The sequence below is a fragment of the Pholcus phalangioides genome, unplaced genomic scaffold (assembly GCF_987345545.1).
Source record: "Pholcus phalangioides strain wild (caught in Gottingen) unplaced genomic scaffold, Ppha-v1.0 ptg000039l_1, whole genome shotgun sequence".
In the NCBI taxonomy this organism is placed as follows: Eukaryota; Metazoa; Arthropoda; class Arachnida; order Araneae; family Pholcidae; genus Pholcus; species Pholcus phalangioides.
The window spans coordinates 22,563,448-22,583,904 of NW_028301625.1; the positions used below are offsets into that span (position 1 = coordinate 22,563,448).

Genomic DNA, 20,457 nt, shown 5'->3' on the forward strand with positions numbered 1-20,457 from the left:
TTATTTTACTGTTTCCATCAGTCACCTTCGTCAAGTTACCACTTTTACATCCCCCCATTGAAGCCTTTTATGCGCAACAGTTTCAATGAAATTTTAAAATTGCTGAAAAATATTGCCTTGTTTTATTGATCAGCATGCAATTTGGTTAAAACAACAGCTTAAAAAGGTTATCGTGCAGTAAGCATGTACGCACCTTCCCTCAAAAAATTTGACTTGATAGTGAAAAGAAAAAATTATCACGTTTTGTCACCAAAGTGTTGATTTTGGGAAAACAATTTTTCAAACAGATCTGATTTGGCTAACATTTGTCAAATTTGGTGATAAATTTGCTAATATGGAGGGGGAGATTGTTTACGTAATAACAAGGTTATAACACTACACTTCACGAAGAGAAAGTGCCAATTGTGAAAGATGACAATATCAAACTTGTTTTCAAGTGGGATTGAATATTTCAATTCATTTTCAAAAAGCCTACAACCCTCTGCTGGGGAATAATTTTATTTTCATTGATTGTTTGGAGCGTAAACTGACCATTAGAAAAATGACACGTCACAAAAATTCAAAATGCTATAACTCATTAAATAAATATTAGTCTGATCCTAAAACGGAAAACACTTTTCTTTATTAGCTTTTCACAAGGAATCAAGTGTGTGTGTGTAAAAAAAATATTATTGAGTGGTTGCGTGTGTGTGTGTGTGATAGTTTCCACCCTGTGTTGGTAGTTTATACGTAAATAAAAACAAATTCAAGAGTAATACGAGATGAAATCTTAATCGTTATCCTCTTTATAATAACTAAATATGTACTTCCTTTATAAATAAAAAAAAGTAGAACTTCCTAGTTTTCTTTTGACCCTTTCAGTGTTATGCCCCCTTGCTTTGAAATCTTCAGAGCTTTCTTAGGTTTAAAAAGAACTCGTCCCACACTGAAGGAGGAAAGAAAACTTTTTTTTTCCCCCAATTTGGTTTTCACAGCACCTGTAATTTTTTTGGAAAAAATCTAATTAAAACTTTTTTTATGAATTACCATAATACCCCTTCGACTTGAGCTCTAGAGTCAATCAAGTTACTTGATTTTCTGGGAGAAAAAATTCACATTTCTGAAATTCAAGCATGATCAAAGAATTATTGCTACAATAGTAAAGATTGCTGAGTAATTATCAAGTAAAAATTGTTTCATTCAATCAGAATGCCCTTTGTAATGAAACTGAACTGATTTCTGAGAGGATACAGTATACAAAGGAAAAACTTGACGTGGTTTAGAAATGTAATCATATAGCTTGTAATAGTATTTGCCATTTTTGCACATAAGATTACAATTTAATTCTTGAAGTCCAATGTTATCTTGATATAGATTAATATCAAGCTATGAAGGAATTGCGAATAAGCACAGGAAAAATAACCTGAAAGCTTTTACATTGACAGCAGTGTCTTGTTACACTATATGAAGTGTGAATGATGAGTGCCATATATTTTTGTAGGTACAGATGACGAAGAAGCTTCTGGGGCTAGTGAATATCAAGTGCTACTTCAACAAAGTGTCACAATGCTTGCTTACATGGATAGAACAACACATAATTCTACTGTCACAGCCCGCATAGCTGAACCAAAAATGCTGTTAGGATTTTCCACGAATGATTTACCCATTCTGATCGGTGCAGCTGTTGGTGAGTTTCTTTTCCTTTAAATATTTATTCTCAAAAACTGATTCAACATAATCCACAAATCTTCAAAAAATTTTAATGCAAGATTTTGATAGCCTAAAGAAAATCTTGATTAGCACTAGAAAGACAGACGACGTCTGTGACCCTGCACGCTCTTTCTACTCCCATATTTCAAGAAAGAATAAACCAAAAGCATAAAAATTTCTTGACTTTACCTGGATTATTATGTTCTTATTGTACACCAACATTTTTTCATTACCTTTCTTAGCAATGGAGATATTTTTGTCATTTTCTCCGATAAATTGTTTGTTGTGCAAAGTAAAAATATCCATGTGCTTATTATTGCCGTAAAAATGGCAAAAAAATGCAGATTCACAGAAGAGAAAAAATTTCAGAAGTTGGCAAAGATTGGGTAAGAAAACCCCAGAAGCAGTGGTGGTAATGATGGGAATTCAGAGCAGAATGAAAAGTACCCCAGGAAAAACTTTGTGAAGTAAGCAACAGTATTGACGATGGATGTGTGAATCAGAATGAAATCATATGTCCATCAATGCCTCAGCTGATACAAAATGAAATAATACTAGGTACAATAAACACAAACCACATTGAGGCCACCAATGATAACTTTGTCCTACACCTAAACGTCAGCTTGACACCATAAATATCCGACATTAAAATAATATCCCGTCAATCTTAGTAGCAGAAAAACAACTGCAGGATGAAAGTGTATGAAATATTGTGGGGCACTTTTTCGTCAATAGGACATGAAGGATTCCAAATTATTTTGCAAGAAACTCATTGCTTATAGATACTGATCTCACATTATGTGAAATTTTTTTTTCAAATCAAAATCGACAAGCTTGGTTGAAACCCTTCAGAAAGAACATAGTCAAGTACTTCTAACTGCAAAAATAATAATAATAATAATAAATAAATAAAGCGAAATCACGCTCGTTGATCCTATTCAAAACCTATAGGTGGTGCAACACTGAAATCCTATTAGGAATATATAGAAAATACAAATCCCCAGTCTTCAGTTTCCTCAACATTGATTCACATCGAGAGAGGTCATTTGTACACAAAATGCTTTAAAAAAATATGTATATATATATATTAATAGATCAATGGTTTCACTCACCAATTCCTTGTGTTATAACCCTATTCTGTCACAAAAATATTATACAATGCTCTAAAACATTAAAATGTTTAAAAATTGCTGGAAAAAGCTGTAGGGTCACACAGAACCTGCCCATCTTCTTAGTGTTAAAGTGATAGAAGAGCTGACAGATATTTTTCTCTCCAGATTTTGTACGAGGTTTGTTCAAAAAGTATCAGACCATAATTTTTCGTACACGAATCAATGAAACTAAGGAGGCATGGTGCATGTATGTATGTAATCCTAGTGAGCATGCTTGAATTTTTCCTGCCTGCAGAAGCTGCCAGTCGCAGGCAGACCGCTGATGACTGAGGAAATGCGAGTGCTATCGCATTTTGGTTTTTGACAAAATGGCAAGAAAAACTTGAACAATGCTACTGCATTAAATGTTTGTATGACGCTTCGTGATTCCCAATTTGAAACAATCTGTAAGATTCAACAGACCTTCAGAAATGAAGAAATGGGCACCCACAACAATAAAGAAGTGGTACAACTGCTTCAAAGATGGGCACGCATCAATGGAGAGTGAAACATGTTCTGGTAAGCCCTCAACATTTCCTGAAATGAAGTTGTTATTGACCAAATGAGGACTCTGGTGCTGCAGGATCATTGAATTACAATCAGAAAACTTGCAGACAACGGGATCATTAGCATTTGATCCATTCATTTCGTTTTGACTAACAGTTCAGTTGTCACGAGATGAAAATTCAAAGTCATGCTGGCCATCTTTGATTCTAGTGGCGTGGTTTATCATGAGTACGCACCGCATGCCACAACCATCACCAAGAAGTACTACCCAGAGGTCTTGCATCGTAATTGGCAGCTCCATCACCATTAATGCAGTAACGTTTTTCAAGTATTTCCTGTGATTTTGTCAAAAACAAAAATGTGACACGGCACTCACTTGCACTTCCTTACTTATCTGCAGTATGCCAGCTACTGGCAGCTCTCCAGGCAGGAAAATGTTCGTGCATGCTCACTAGAATTGCCTACATACATGCACCAAACCAGGTCTCTCTAAGCTTCATTGGTTCATGCATGAAAAATTATGATTTACTTTTTGAACAAACCTTGTATATAATTTTTTTCCTTGGAAATTCTGGTCATAATATGCAAGTATTTTCTAATTTAAAATTTTAATTACTAATCAAAAATTTATTTATAAAAAAACTTTTTTCCTTTGTGTTTCACAAATCTCACTTTCTTAGAATTAATCCCAGTTTGTATTCATGTATAATGCCGGACTCGTGATGCGAGGATCCGGGTTCGAACCCCACAGTGGTGGTCGGCTGAAGTTGGTTTTCTGTGGTTCCCAACTTCAAGGCGCAAATGCGAGCCGATCTCCCCGTTAAAAAGTCTCGCCACTGAGAGCAACAGTCCTACAACGATAAATCATTCAACCATAACACTTCACTCATAGTTAGTAAAACTGGGGGCATATGATAGCACTACACATAACAAGCATTACACAGAAACAAACTTTACGTCAGGTTGCACTACACGTACACGCACATTCCCGCATGTACCGATTCGTTGGGGGGTTCCGCGGGGGGGGGGGGGGTGCATGTGTGGTGTAGCAGTAGTAGGTAGGGGCTCGGGGATCCATGATGTTCTTAAGTCAGCCACCTCGTTGGGCAATTTGCCTGTTGTGGCGTTGTATTTGTATTTGTATATATTTGTATTTGTATCATATTTTCTAGCAGCCCTATCAATTTACAATAACATTAATATTGAATGTAATGTGTACCTAAATTATATAACTCTTTGTAACTAAATTTACTTTTCATGTTTGCAGGAGCTGCTGGCTTGATCATTATAATTCTACTATCTATAATTATATGGCACTGTTGTAAACTAAGAGTCAGAAATGATAAAGCTTATTGTGAGTAAATTTTCATGTTTTTTCTGTCGTCACTAATAAATTCCTAAGGTTAAATCTAATTTTTATTTAAAAAACTAAACAACCATATAGTCGCATATGACCATATTGTACTAGAAAATATATAGATATGCATGCTCATGATTAAAGAACATAATGCAAAAGTGCCAATGTAAAAATCTTTTCAAATTATGCCTGACTTGTTGAGCTGGGGAAAATCAACATAATTTACTAATACATTCACATTAAGGAGATGAATAACTATTCATTTAACACATTTTTTTGTTATATGCAGTGAGATTAGAATATAAAAATACTCTGCAAACCAAAAAAAAAAAATAGTGTATAAGAGTTATTATTGTTATATCAAGATCATTATCACATGCTACAAAATTTATGTTGCTGTACATCTGTTCTGGCATTGCTAATACCACTGGTAAGTATTCATTTGCGACAAAAAATTATAATTATAGTAAATCAAATTCACAGTTAGTTGTTTTGCCTCTCTGAAGGGGTTTACCACATTACAATTTTGTGTACTACAGGGGCGTATGCAAGATTAACCTTTGGAAGAAGCACACTGGGTTTAGGGCAGGACTGGACAAATTGAAAAAACTTAGGAGCCAGCAAATGTTTTTTAGGCTAAGGATACGGATTGGGGAGGGGTGCCCCTTCTCTTCAGCCCACTGTAAAAAAAGTGAGAAAAAAAAGTTCTGAACGCCTTAAAATACAGGATGTATGGCCACAGCATGACTTTTATCGACGCAGGGGTACAACAGAAATGGTGACATGACCACAGAAAAAGTTCAATACAGCAAGGAGTCCCACATGGAGGGGGTTAGCGCACCAACCTCTCGATGAGTATAAAAAATCTCTACCATTCGGAATCAGCAATAAATTATAGGTCCCGGCCTATAATTAGCCCTAGTGTGCAGAAAATGACCAATGGTGCGACAAAATGATCAATGACCTTTATTCCCCCTTTCCTGGATTATCTGTGCCCAGGGAGTTTTCACTCTTTATGTAACAGCCAGATTAAGTCTGGGGACCCCCAAAGCAGAATATGCCGAAATCTGTGATGTGCTACTGCAGAACAATCTGGAAGAATTTTAAGAAAAGTGTAGCAAACACTATTATGAGAATTTTCACTACAGAACATTTCCAGTCAGCAGAGGGAGTGTTGCAGAAATGGGGCTAGGGCAGTGGTTCTCAATCTTTGGAAGCTCATGGCCGATTGATTTTGTTTTTGTGAGTGGAAGGCCCGGTCATATGCTCAATTAATATGAAATAAATGGGTAGAAATGAAATGATGAACCACTCATGGCCCGGTTTGACTGATGACAGGCCCTGGCGGTTGAGAAACACTGGGCTAAGGGGTAGTCTTTTGTACAAACCAGTGCTATTTTTGTGAGAAAGCTAACTAACTTTAGCTAATACCTTGTATTTGTTTAATTTTTTCTGCATATTTAGGTCTTGACAACTGTACTCCTGATGAAACATTTGTGAAACAAAACAATGGAAGTGTAGTGCACAGGTAAGATTTTTTTTGGTTTTATGCACAATGTACAAGCAGGGCCGCAACAAGATACTTGGTCAGCAGGGGCAAGCACACATTTTGACACCCCCTTGTAATGTTGAAGGAGAGGTTTCAGAATGAAATTTGCGCCCCCTCAGGTCCAGCGCCTTGGGCACGAGACCCGCCTGCACCACCCTAGTTGCGGCCCTGTGTACAAGATGGCTATAATTAAACTTGGCCTATTCACCGTTCTATCATTTCACACATGGAGAAATCATTATTCAGAGAGACTTTGTTAAAAACTGGTTGTGTGTGGTGTATGCACTGTAAAATGCTTAAAGTTCGATTTTTACTTGCATCCCATGTTCTTAAATGTTTACAAATGTTGTGAAAATATCTATGTAGCATTTTGTTTGAGTCTGAATGTCTAAAGATATTTTTTTTTCTGCAGTGATTCTGTGGTGTTTTTGGGCACAAAAAATAATCAGATATCTACTAAAGCTATAGGTATTGCAGCTGATATTTTTCAGTCAAGTCTGACTCGCTCTCAGTCCGCATCATTTCAAGATCCGAAAGAAGTAAATCCTAGTGTTTACATTCTTAAATGACTACCATTTTTTATGAGCTCTGTATATCATTTTCTTGATGATTTTAGTCCATTTTTTTCTTCATTTCATAAATTTGAGATTACTGTACATAAGTTCATAGCCAATTCCAAACTGCCTTTTCTTTCTCATACCTCTCAATGATAAGCTAATGCATGAGCTGCTTGGTGTAAGACTTCCTGCAGTAACATTATGATATACACACAACACTAGATACGCGTGCAGGCTCTTCACATAGACATAGATACAGAGGGGTCGGGGCAGATCCTCTCCCAATATCAAAGATATGTGTACTAATATGTATGTATAATATATACAGTCAAACTTGGTTAATTTGTAGTCCAAAGTCACTGAAAAACAGTTCGAATTATCCAATTAATCTATCCTGGATCTGTAAAATTACTACAAATTGCAACTCAATCATCAACATTCGCATAGGATAATAATTATCAATTATTAAAATTTTATCATTGGTTACAAAACTGTTTATCAAATTTTAATTTATATTAATTTATCTTAGAGATGCTACATTATTCCACTGTTCTGGAATCAACATCACTGTAGTATTTCTTGATCACGTTCAAAGCCTGATTTATGCCCATGATCATCCGTTATAAAACTGTTTCTTAAATTTAGCTTATCATTCTTATGTTATCAAGGAAATATACTTTCACTAATTAAAAAAAATCTGAACTTTTTGATACTTTCCATACTCTTAATGATGACAAAAAGGGGTTTGAATGTTACACCTTGATCCCCATAGGTACACAGTTTCAATACACTACAGTTGAGCAATGTTAAAATGAGCATTAGTCTTTAAAAATATGTTTTTTTTAACAACTTGATCGAGTAAAGCGAAGTCTGGCTTCTCATAGCATTTTTCCAAACAAGTTTAGTTTAAACCAGTAGTTCTCATACTTTTTTAGGCCATGCTCCACCAAAGCATCTCTGAAATTCTGATATTCCTCAGTGCTTTTATCAGGGGGTACTACCCCTCCTCTGGTAAAACTTTGTAGTCCCATAACAAAGTTTTAATGGAAGAACCATTCTTTTTTGCTTTGCCTACTTAAATTTTAAAATCTAGGGTCTTTGACCCCATTTCATTTTTGTCTACTTTTACTTACTCAAAAGCAGTGGTTTTCCTTAATCAAGGGTCCTTGAAGAGACTTCAGGGTCTGTGAGCTTAAACGAGAAAACAATTTACTCGTTGCGTTGGCATAGGCTTTTGATTGAGAATAAAGACTTACTGGGTTATGGCCTGTTATTTCTTTCTGATGCTTCGCCAGCAGTTGTGGCGGGCATCTTCAAGTAAGTCTGGTACTATAGAGTGCTTAAGACAACAATCTATAGCAAGTGAAGCTGAAAAGTTGATAAGAAGAGCACTTCGTCGCACTAGACTCGCCTCTGTATGTGCTCACCACAGCTGCATCGAAGCATTGGAAAGAAATGGCAAACCACTGCAAACTAACTGCCTTGTAACTCCTTATTCTCAATTAACTCATTGTTTTTACATTGCTATATATAGAATATTATTTTATAAAGGAGTTCGTGGCCTTTATTTTTTCTCATTTTATGGTGGTCTGTGGACTTTATCTTACTGGCACAAATTTTCTGTGGAACACAAAACATTAAGAACCCTTTGTCAACCCTTCCACTGAAAGAGAAAAAGAAAGTCATCACGAAATTGTTTCAAAATTAAAAATTTGAATTTATATAAAAATGGAGGCCTGAAGGGTTTTAAGCCTTCAAGGAAAACTCAAATTGCCCCCACGTTGGGAATCACGGGTTTAAACAAATTTAGTTATTATTTACTCACACAAAACTCATGGATTTTTTTCTCCAACTTCGAATCAAAAAAAATTTAAAAAAGTTTGAATTAAACAAGAAATTTTAACATTAAATTAGAAAACTCAAGGGGAGTTCATAAAAGTTAGAATCATCCTAAATTTGAATTAAGTTCTGCTGTACATATATGTCAATACATATATACTATATATGTATTGACATCCTCATTTCCCCCCCCCCCCCAGACCTGCAGATGCAAGTCCATCTTTGCTTATGCTTTTTGGTTCACACATCTTTTGCTCTCCAAACAGCCACTACTTTATTCCTGGGGGGGGGGGTGACCCTTTGCTATGCTTCTGAGGGAGAACCATGGATTGCATGCCAAGCGTGTGTGAAAGATCTTATTCACTTAGACACACAAAATCTTCAAGTTCAATATGTTTTCATCACGTCTAAAGTCAGAGTTGTGTAACTAGGTTTTTTCCAGGATGGAATTAACTTTATTTTTTTGCAGCTGCCTTCCCCTCCCCGCCATTATGCGGTTGGGTGACATTGTGATAAACTTTAGACTTCAGTCATGAGGACCCAGGTTTGAACCCCACTTACAGTGTAGTTTTCGGTCAGCTTAAGTCAAGGTGCAAATGTGAGCTGATCTTTAATTTAAAAAGTCTCTCCATAGAGAGCAATCAGCCCTCTGTTAATCAATATTTAAAATTCACGCACAAGAAAATGCAAAATAAATGAATAAATAAAATAAAAAACCTGCAGAGTTGTTTGCTTTCAAAATCAGAAGACAGGTGGCAGCACTTCATAAAACACATAACATGCATTCCACAGAAACAAACTTCATATTAGGCACACAACACATACACGACACATTCTGACATACAACAATTCATTAGAAGTTCCTCAGAAAAATGCTTAATATAGGTGCATGTTGAATTAAGTAGTAGCTCCTTGCTTTATGTTTTGAAGTAAATACAGTCGACACTCGTTATAACGACCCCTCATTGTAGTGACCATTCCATTACAACGACTGGTAAAATAAGTCCCAAATGTCTTCATAAAATGACTATCCTGTAAGTTTTTCTTTAAATATAACGATCCCCCCCATATAATGGCCTTTTTCGACGGGGCGAAGGAGGTCGTTATATTGAGCATCGACTGTTAGTTGTTTATCAATAAAATTCGCCACCCTCTTAAGATTGCCATCCGGGGTAGCAGTTGCCTCCCCCATCAGTTCTGTCACTGCCCAAGCTCTCAGAGAGAAAAAAAGTTATGAAATAGTTCAGTACCAATGATACTATTTTTTTTTAATATGTTAAAAAGTTCTAGCATAAAAGTGATGTAATGTGAAGCAACATTGCTATTTAGCTAAAGCGAGAGATAGCAAGACTGCAGAAACAAGACGTCTACTTTAAGGTCAAGATCTATTTGTTTTTGATTTTTAAAAGACTTTCGCTGGTTTCTTCACATATTTCTTAGAAGAAACTAAATTACTGCAGTTTTCTTTTTTCATTTTTTGAATATTCCAAAATACATTTCATAATTGAGTGCAATTCTAGAATGTTCTAAAACAGGGCTGGACAAATCGCAAAAAAAATCTAATCAGAATAAGTTTTTAGGCAAAAAAATTGTTTTTAAGGTCAAAAATAATGTTTCTCTTGACTTTTTCAGGGTATAGTGACCCTCTTTCATGTCATGTTGGCAGATATGCTGCTATAAACTCCAAACATTTTGTGCTGCTCTCAGCTTGCAATTTAGTAACTAGACAAAGAAAATTTTAGGTGCCAATACCAATTTTTTTAGTTGTCATGGCAACTTGGCCCCTGGGATTTATCCAGCCCTTTTCTTAAAGAATGGTAATTGTGCATATGGTAAGTGTGGTTTTCATTTGAATTTTGAGTCGGCTTGCGATTCTGTTAATCAGTTTGATTTAATTAAATATTTGAATTTTTTAATTAGGTAAATTTATGCATTTACGATAGTTTTTAATTTGATAAGATAAAAAGTATTAACTGAAAAAGAAGATACAAAATGATGCAGAAAATTATAAACACATATTTTTGTATTTTAAGGTTATGTTAAGTCATAAATGCTTGGATATTTCCAAGATTTTTAGGCCATAAAAATCTAAGCCCTAGTAATGGGCAGCTTGCTTCTAACCAGCTAAGCTATTCAAGGTTTTAGATGAGAGAGAAAGGAACACTCTGAACACAATTCATTGATTTTTTTGACTGAATCTTTTATTTTCATTTGGTTTTATTAAATTTTCAGCGTATAAAAAATTTTTCAAACTTGGAATTTAACTTTTTCTTTTTACATATATTTCCATCAAGGTGATGATTTCCATTGACTGTGAAAAGAAGATCACAAAGAGAAGACCGAATAGCCAGCCAGTTCCAATGAATACCTTATTTTCTCCTTTGGTTTATTCACCAATGAAAGGCCAACCTATTCACACTCATAATTTTCAATATCAAATGGAAGATATAGGAAATGGAGGAACTTTGGTGTTACCTAGCATTCCTGAAGTTGTTTTAAGAAGTTCTGAGGCTTTACATGATGCTCCTCCTCCTCCTCTTTACGCCTCTTGCAATGGTAAAGAAAAATTTCTGTATGAGCAATAATGTTTGAGATTTTTGAATTACAGTAGAACATTGATTATTATCCAGGGTAATGGTGATAAGAGGACTAAAATCAAAAGCCATGATCAAGCGGCCAGAAATAAAAATAAGCTAAATAACAGTAATCATAAGTTTTAATAAAAGATATACATTTGAGTACATTTGTAACATACTGTGAATATATAACTTACTGTTCTGTAATCCCTAATTTTTGCCTCATTCACTGATTTATATTTTTACCTTTGTTATTACATACCCCACCTAATACAGGGTGGGCAAAAAGCCTGTAGAAACTTTAAAAATTCATAAAAACCAGAAAAATAACCAAAATAAAAAATGGTTTGCAGGGTTAGCATTGTTAGGTCTCTGGAATTTTTTTTTAAGACAAGTAAACAAAAACAGCCAATAGGCGGTGCTGACATACACAAGTCAAAGAAAAGATACACATATAACAAACAGAATGCCTACAAAAATTGTTTACAAACAATTCATAATTTATGAGTGGGTTACAAAATCTACAAGACAAAATAGAAATTTCTGAAAAGACAAGATAAACTTCTCTCAATATCAACAGATGGTATTGGGGATAGTTGGAGGGGAAGGGATCTGATCTACTCACAATGTTAATTTCTCTTCAATTACGAAACTTTTAGACATTCCTGAAAGCCATCAAATATTTTTTGCTGACAATAAGTCCGCTTTTTCCCCCTTTATTTTTTTTCGAATTTCAGGATAACAAATTGGCCTATCCCACTTTTAGCACACTGACTTTACCAATAGTATTAACAAGCTCCATACTTTTCTGCAAGACTGAATGGTTGAAACCAGACTGCTTAAGGTGGAACCAGATTGATCTTATGTATTCCATCAGTTCTTTAATATTTCTGAAGCAAAATAAAGCTTACAAAATCTTACTGCATGCAGCATTCTTACAGATTAAAATCAACACAAATTTGCAGATTTCAAAATTCTCTCTGTAGTACATGCAAGTACTATACCAGTTCCCTTTTATATAATGAAAATTCCCCTCTCTCAACTTCCCATATAGGATCAGAATTTCTTGAATTCTCTCTTTCATTTATTTTTTGATTAAGTGTGGCCAGCTAGCTGTTGCAATTTTTATTATATAAAAACTAAATTTACCTGGAATTGATTCTTAACTTTGTTCGCCATCTATAAAGGAAGATACAAGCTGAGTGATGGAAAGTAATGCATTTTTTTTTCTCTTTAAAAAGTTTTTAGCCTACTTTTTATTTTGAAAAAAACTTCAAAAGCGAAAAAATATTCTAAAACCTGAAAAAATGCCTTAAAAGGGAAAAAGTATTGAAAAATGCAAATGTCATCAACATTTGGGTCCTGCTTATAACATACACTTCAGTTACAACATATGCTTCTCGAATCATTAAGGGGGTATGTTATAAGAGAACTTAAAATATTTTGGCATTTTCTCAATTCAAGAGATATCATATATAATTAAATTATTCATTCTAAATATGTAAATTAAGAAAAATATTAGGATTTTTTAGCATTCTAATGCACAGTTGTAAATAAAAAATATATCTTACTTCACAGATGTGATAAAATAGCCAATCAGAGCCTCGACCTCAAAGCAGGCCCTAGGATAGAATTTCTTGCTGACCCATCATATTAATTTCTTGTAAACGTATAATGTAAAAAATTGAAGGATGATAAGGGGTTGATTCCCAGGGCCAGAGCTCTACCAGACTTCTCCTTGTGGGGGGGGGGGGGGGTTTCATTATTTAGACAGATGCCACATGAGTGTTATTTCAGGCACATAATTTTTCACGCATCAAGCCAAATAGTTTCAGTAAATATTAATCAAATTTTGATACAGCTCAGACTTACAATACAGAAACTATCAACATAGTATTTCAAAAGTTTAGTCATAATAAGAGAATTGCAAATAGACTGAAAACTAGACAACATGAAAAAGTCTTGAGGTTTGTTTTAACTGCCACAAGGCAGCATATACAGTGAATCCCACTTATAACGTACCCCTTATAGACCATTTTTCCCGTTTGTTACAATTTATTTTCGTGGTCCTGTCTTTCACTGTATTAAGATTTCCGATTTAAAGAATTTTTCTGCTCACAACACATTTTTTCATGGCGGTTTTTTGAAGAACATTATAAGCTGGATCTACCATATATAGCACAGTTTGACCCTTATCATTCCTAGTAAAATGGACGTTATATTGAAGCTTTAAAAAAAAAATTTAAGATTTCATATTTGGACAGAATAAAGTTATTTGACGGAATCTGTTGCTTTTTTTATTTCAGGAAGCCATGTTGAATGAATGTAAATGAGAAAGCGCTAATTTGTTTGCCAGTATGCGAAAATAAGCCCATGTTTCTGTATCTATCCTTTATTCTTCTGAAAATGAAAGGATGTTCATTACAAATAACTCTTGGACGACATGTTCTTATTTAGTGGTCAGAACCTTTCATGCCCTTTTTCCTCAATCCGGATTCCGAGAAATCCCTACCTTAAGAAATAAAGGGATTAGTCACACAACAGTTACAACAGATATTTATCAGACATTCCATCCTGCAAGCAGATTATACCTAATTCTACAGTATCAAGGGTCATATCAAACATATTTAATGGTTGATTTTGTTAATTTCTTTGCAAATAAACGAGCTGAGTTTAGACGAGTGTTTCCCAAAGCAGGTATATTGCCCCTGGTGGGCGATGGAATGCTCCAGGGGGCAATAGAAACTACAGATTTAACACAGAATCCTGTGGGTTCACTTGAGTTGGGGGGGGAGCGATGAGAGGAAAAAAATTTTGATGATGGGGCGATGGAACAAAAAGTTTTGGGAAAACTATGTTTTAGACGTTATTTTGGATTGAATGATTTTTTTCGGTATGTTCTCTGTATATTCTTCTTGGCTTTAGTATACCGCCATTCAACATCTGCATGGTCTGATGAAAGATTTATACCACTTGCCTATTTTTGAGGAAGAATATTAACAAAAGCTTTGGTGTCAATTTGGAATTTTACTTCTCATTCACTAGCATCAGACATTTAACATCACAAGACTGTTTGGTTTTAATAATATTAACTCAAAACTCACTGGCTTCTTCATTACCATTATTCAGACCTTGTACACTGCTTGGAAAAGTGATTTCTAGACATACATAAGGCACAGATTTTACTACAGGCTGGACAAAATTCTTACTTGAATGGATGTGTTTTCCACCGAATTTAAACATTGAGCTCCTGAATCTTTAACAGACATTTCTTTTGCTGCTGCTACTTTCATTTTATGAATAGTATCTGGATGAATACCTCTTTCTACCTTTAACACTTTAACAGATGCATATTCTGATGCTTGGCACATGCCAATGTCAGTGACCTTGCTCATGTAACTGTATCTTTTACACCCAAGACGATTCTGTTACATAGTAATGAGTCCTTGCAAGTGTCACAGTAACTTCAAGTTTTTATCAGCACCCTTATTGCAGTAAGAACAGTGTCAAAAGTTTCATTTTCTTCTTGCTTTGTTGGGTTCTCATATACTTCATTTGTCTTCCCGATGACATATTTATCAACCTCACTTGTCTTTTACAGTTCTGTCATCCTCATGTATTGAAATGTAGATCATTATAACGTTTGGGAGCTTAATCTCCTAGCATATGTAACAGCAACGCAACTTGATAGTCATTTCCTGTAGTTTGATCCTGTAACCTAGAGGATCAAAATCGAATAGTTCTTCCATTTCTGTACAAATATTTTCCTGTTAGAAACCAATTCCGATTCAAACACCGCCATAACTGGAGGCCTAATCTCAGTACGTGTAGTCACGCTCTTATCTGCTATAGTGTTAATCGTATTTATCACTATTATCTTTTTTATTTTATTGAGAAACTTCTTTTAGCATCAGAGGAGTTGTAATTTTTCCTTTTACTGCAGGCACCATGTTGAATATTTTAGATCAGTTGAAAAGAAAACAGGCATAGTTGAGAGAGACCATGGAGAGATGATTTATTCTCATCAGCAAGATACTTTTCTCTGTTGTGTTGCCACTCAAGAAAATCTCTGAACTCTCGAATATCTGGCCTTGACTTTAAATATGTAACAGAAACATTCTGCAATTGCAAATAACAAAAAAAAAAAAAAAAATCATATGTGAAACTGTGATTTAAGTTAAGTGAAAATGGTTTTATTGAAATATGTAGCCTTTAATTTGAACAAGTTTTTGAAATTCATTTTGTTACTGGTTTTATTTTCAATAATGATATAATTAACTCTTATAGCTCTTGACGGACCCTATGCATACAGTTCCTTGTATTCTACTTTGGATTCTAATGCATCTATGAAAACTCGAAGTCTTCCTTCTTGGGGACGCTCACGTCCAAGACCTTTGTCTACTGAAGATGACCTTAATGAATTGTATGCAAAGGTTAGTAATAACTTTTCTTGCACAATAATGATCTTCCTGTGTTTCAAAATATATCTGAATTTTGCATTTTTGAGATGTCTAGCCTTTTTGAAAGCCTAATTTTGAAAGTGATGATCTCAAAGATTTTGTAAAGCACAATTCTCCAAACATTTTTTCATCCCCCATACCTTGTCAGCTCTACATTGGCTGGGTTTATAGAAATCCTTTTGTTCAAATTTTGATGACATAGAAAAAGTGAGTGTTTTGACGGTGAAATTTTCTTTTCCTTCCTATTGTCTAATTCAAGGACAGTATTTCTTATCTGGGCTTATTGTTCTCAAGGTTGATAGTGAGGCAAAAAATTTAACGAAGTCTTCCTTTTTGAAAAAAAAAAAAATCCCATTTCTAAAGTGGATCAGTAGAATATGTTATGCCAGTGAAGAGGTTTAATTATAATTTGAAATAATTTATGATTATTTTGTTACAGGTAAGCTTCAGCAAGAAGCGCAAGAATCGCATGCGGAGTGATAGTGCTGCAGCTATAGCTGCAAACAAAAGCAGGAACACCTATCTCACATTACCGTATGCTCATAAAGATACCGACTCACTTGTTGATAATGAGGCTGTTGTGGTATATGATGAGCGTACAGCTTTGTAGCACATACTTTGTTCTGAATAATTTTTACTACTATTAGTATGAATTTGAAGATTTGTATCGAAGTTTAAAGGCTATGTGGAGAGCCTTTGTGGTTTGAATTCTCTTTTGAAAGCATTTACAGGCAAGAGATCAAAAATTTCAAGTATAAAAAAAATTATATATATATTGTATCTACCGTTTCGCAAATAATTGTTCATAAAGTTTCCATGTGTTTATTTAAATTTATATATGAGGTTAGTGGGTTTATCAACCGTGCATGTTGATAGTTCCATCTTTTTTTCTTTTGACCCAAAAATAAGCAAATACAAATTACAACTGAAAAATCCTTTTTCAAATATACACTTAATAATTGATCATTCATAGAAGTGTTTATCCATTGCTAACTATGTAGTTTTTTTTTATAATTTAAAAACAGTTATTTTACTTTGAAGTCTTGATATGATGCACGTAAGTGGTATGAAAACTAAAATGGGACAAAAAATTATGTTAGTGTCGCGTCAAATTTTGAACAGGTTCAAATCTAACTTTTAAAGGATATTCCTATAATTTCTTCAAATGTTTTTTCTGCAATTTCTAACTTTTTTAGAAATCTGAAGTTTTTCATATTGCTGAGAATTATATGTTTTTTTTCAATATTTACTCGATAGAGAAGTATTTAAAAAAAAGGGTTTTTAGAGTTCTAACCCTTAGAGAATTTCAACCCTTTATCTACCATATTACAGGATAATTGTTTTGTTTCATAATTTTTTTGGTAGGTCATTTTACTTTTAATTAAAGCCTAAAAAGAAATTTCTTTCCAAAAATTAGTAAATAATGAATTAATTTACCTGGTATACTTTGAAGTACCATCAGTTCTTATCAGGGTTTAAGCTGGATAAAAAATTATTTTTGCAAAAATGGGAGGAAAAGCTTTAGCGAAATGCTACAATGCTAATGTAATGAATAATGGTTGGATGTCTACTCGTTTCGTACCTCTTGTACGCATTTTTGCGAAAGTGGCTACTACTTCTTTCACATTCTACGATTTTCTTTCGCATTTTTCGCAAAATGCTACCGTAGCTTAAACCCTGGTTCTTATACACTTACAATAAAAATCAAAACTAAATTTTTTTCTAATAGATTAATAGTTACATGCATAAAATGTGGTAAAATGAATAAATATTTATTTTACCACAAAGAAATTCTTAATTTGTTATGTACATTTGTTAGAGAATACTGTAAGAGTGATACTTGGGTGGCATCCATTTTTGTAGCTGTATATTGTTCAAAACTCCAAAGGTAATTTTCTTTTTTTTTGTGGGGGGTGTAGCATGCAGAAAGTGTAATACGTAAACTTCATAATTATTAGTTTCTTTGTGATAATTGCTGTTATTTTGGGTTGCTGTATTTTCGATATATTTGACAAATATTTTTTAAGGGCATCTTTTTTCAGCCATCTCGTTGGGCATTTTGCCTGTTGTGGTCTGTGTTTCTATATTTGTATAAACACTTTCACAGGGCAAAACATCTAATCAAATTTTAGTAATTAACTTATTGATTATATTTTTTGTGGTGTATAAATACCGACGTTGGTGTATTGACAATACAGATTTGAAAAATAGTCAATGCTCAATACAACGATCCCCTTCGTCCGAAAACAGACTTTATATTGTGAGGATCCTTATATCAAAAGTAAAACATATATGATAGTCATTCTATGAAAAAATTTGGGACTAATAACAAGTGTCAACTGTATATCAAGAACAGTATAAATTTGGTGGTGCATTTTGATGATGGATATGCCTCTCAATACTACGATATGCAGATTGTTTTTGGCAGGATATCAGTCTGCAGAGTATAAAAAGAAAAATCATAGAGATTTTATTTTACACTACAAATTTTAAAAAAAAAACCCACGTGTTTAAATTATAATAAGATTACAATTCACCATTTTTTACACACAATCTCCACCTCACAATGTACTGATGGTACAAGTACTAATCTCAAATTTGCTTGGTATTTGAAACGGGTATTATTTTACAAAAATGCTGATATCCAAAATTTTGAACAACAATATAGGGAAAAATATTTTTACCCACCTTAACTATTTCCTTAGTATTACGCTTGTGTAAAATTGCAATAATAACTGCTTACAATGGCGACCATGAAAGTAGATTTTTGTGCAGAAATTGTCATACTAAAAAAAAGTAGTTTCACACTTGTGCTGCCATCTGGTAATCATAAAGTTGTTACACAGCCTTTACACTTCAAAGAAACAATGCCTAACAATGCATGTAAGGGATGTTACAGAGTTAAAAAAAAAATGGTACTATATTTTCCTCCGTATAATCTGCAAGTTATCTGTTAAAAAAGTGGTTAAACATTACAAAAATTCGGATTATCTCCCACTGTGGACAATCGGCAGAAAATGATATTATCAGCCTGATTAGTATTCTGATGAGTCTGAATTTGAAGGTTTTTGATTGAACTGCAAATTATGTTTTGTGTGTAAAGAATGGTATTGTTTCTTAAATAAATTTCATTAATTAGCATATCAATAGATTGATTATTGAAATGGTGAGTTTTTATTATTGTTTTTTAAATCCTGCAGGATAATACGCCACAGCGGATTATATGTGGGTTCTTTTCTTTAAATTTCACATGCAGATAATGCACCACAGCAGATTATATGCAGGAAAATATTGTATATCAAAGTACCATCAGCAGATAAAGGGTTAGTGGATCCTAATGCATGGTGTAATTGAAAATTATTTATATACATTATTCCTGCTGAAGAGAATATTAAAGTTTTACATATTTATTTCATGTCAATGCAATTTCTGTCAAATTTACTTTAAATAATTTTAATTGAATTTTATTTAATGATTTTTACATTATTTTTCTGTATGTCATTGCTTGCTCAATATAATGCAAAAAATAAAAAAACCTCATGCACTTCACAAACAGTCATGACATTTCTCAAAAAATCTCATGTATTTTGAAGCATTTCTGAATTATCTGATATTGCCTAAGTTTGTATTTATTTCATATTTTATCTGTTATATAAAAAGTATAATTTGATATAAGCATTTAAAAGTTACTATTTTTTTTATTCTAGTTCTTACTTTTTAATAGTCAAACATGAATTATGAGTAACTCGCCTTACGAACGTCTCACAATATGAGCAAAAGTTTTAACAGATTTCAACTTGATAAACTGGAGATTTCTCCTATTATAAGTAGTAGGTATACCAATGCCTTGTAGATGATGACTAATCTATAAAAGGTGTATTAGTGTTGTTTGTCAAGCTCCACAAGATCCCAATTGTCCTAAGAAGTTCAGATGTCTGGCCCAAGTATGCTTTGGGATTGCTTGTATTATTTTAATGAAAGACCAAGTTAAAAAAAAAGCTTCATATGCAGTCAAACCTCGTTAGTGCGTCGCCTGGTTAACACATCACTCCTCTTACCGGGTCACTTTTTGGAAGTCCCAATTGTCCTCAGGCAGGAATTGGCGCAACTATGGCTTACTCCGTTTAACGAGTCACTCTGCTTACTAAGTCATATTTTTGCTCTCCCAAGAGTGACTCATTAACGAGGTTTGACTGTATATATATATGTGTACATATTTTAATTTAAACCTTTAAAAATTAAGGTCCTTCCTGCTTGGGGGTCCCTTTCTGGACTCATTCGTCAAAACGCCACTGACAACAGGAGAATTTTTAGCATATGCCCAAGACTGTCTCTTGTGTATTGACAGAAGCCAGGATTTAAAATAGAATCGTCTGTTCTTTCATATTATTCTGAAAATACTCTAGCCTTCTCGATATAAAATAAGTAAAAGTATGGTGATTTGAAATAAATCGACCTGCACATTATCTTTGAAAAAAAAATGTGACTGGCATGAGGGAAACAGGTTTGGAATGAATCGAGTTTCTATTATTTCTTAAGGGAAAGTTTGATTAGATATACATGTACTTTGGATTATGAGCATGTTTATGGGAAAAAATATGCTCAGAAAAACTGCAAAGTTCAATGAACGCATTTATTAAATTCAGCTGGTGTTCGATACAAAAGTATATTAAAACATTTTCCCTGCAAAATTGATAGACCTGGTGGCTATATGATTATTTTTCTAGCATTTATAAATGAAAGCTTTTGGTTTAAGTTCTGGTTTTCAGCAA

General features: G+C 33.9%; 1 protein-coding gene across 2 annotated transcripts in view; it reads left to right on the top strand.

The window, feature by feature from the left end:
* The window catches only part of LOC149065714 (uncharacterized), a 43,589-nt gene extending 24,227 nt beyond the window's left edge, over positions 1-19,362 (top strand). The window contains exons 2-8 of one of the 2 annotated variants that reach the window (XM_089253456.1): positions 1,481-1,666; positions 4,615-4,701; positions 6,169-6,232; positions 6,666-6,792; positions 10,944-11,205; positions 15,513-15,658; positions 16,125-19,362. In XM_089253456.1, the coding sequence (XP_089109582.1) occupies positions 1,481-1,666; positions 4,615-4,701; positions 6,169-6,232; positions 6,666-6,792; positions 10,944-11,205; positions 15,513-15,658; positions 16,125-16,295 (1,043 nt within the window). In that variant the 3' untranslated portion in view covers positions 16,296-19,362. The remainder of the gene's footprint in view (positions 1-1,480; positions 1,667-4,614; positions 4,702-6,168; positions 6,233-6,665; positions 6,793-10,943; positions 11,206-15,512; positions 15,659-16,124) is intronic. The other variant, XM_089253457.1, reaches the window with a different exon arrangement.
* Positions 19,363-20,457: the final 1,095 nt, after the last annotated feature.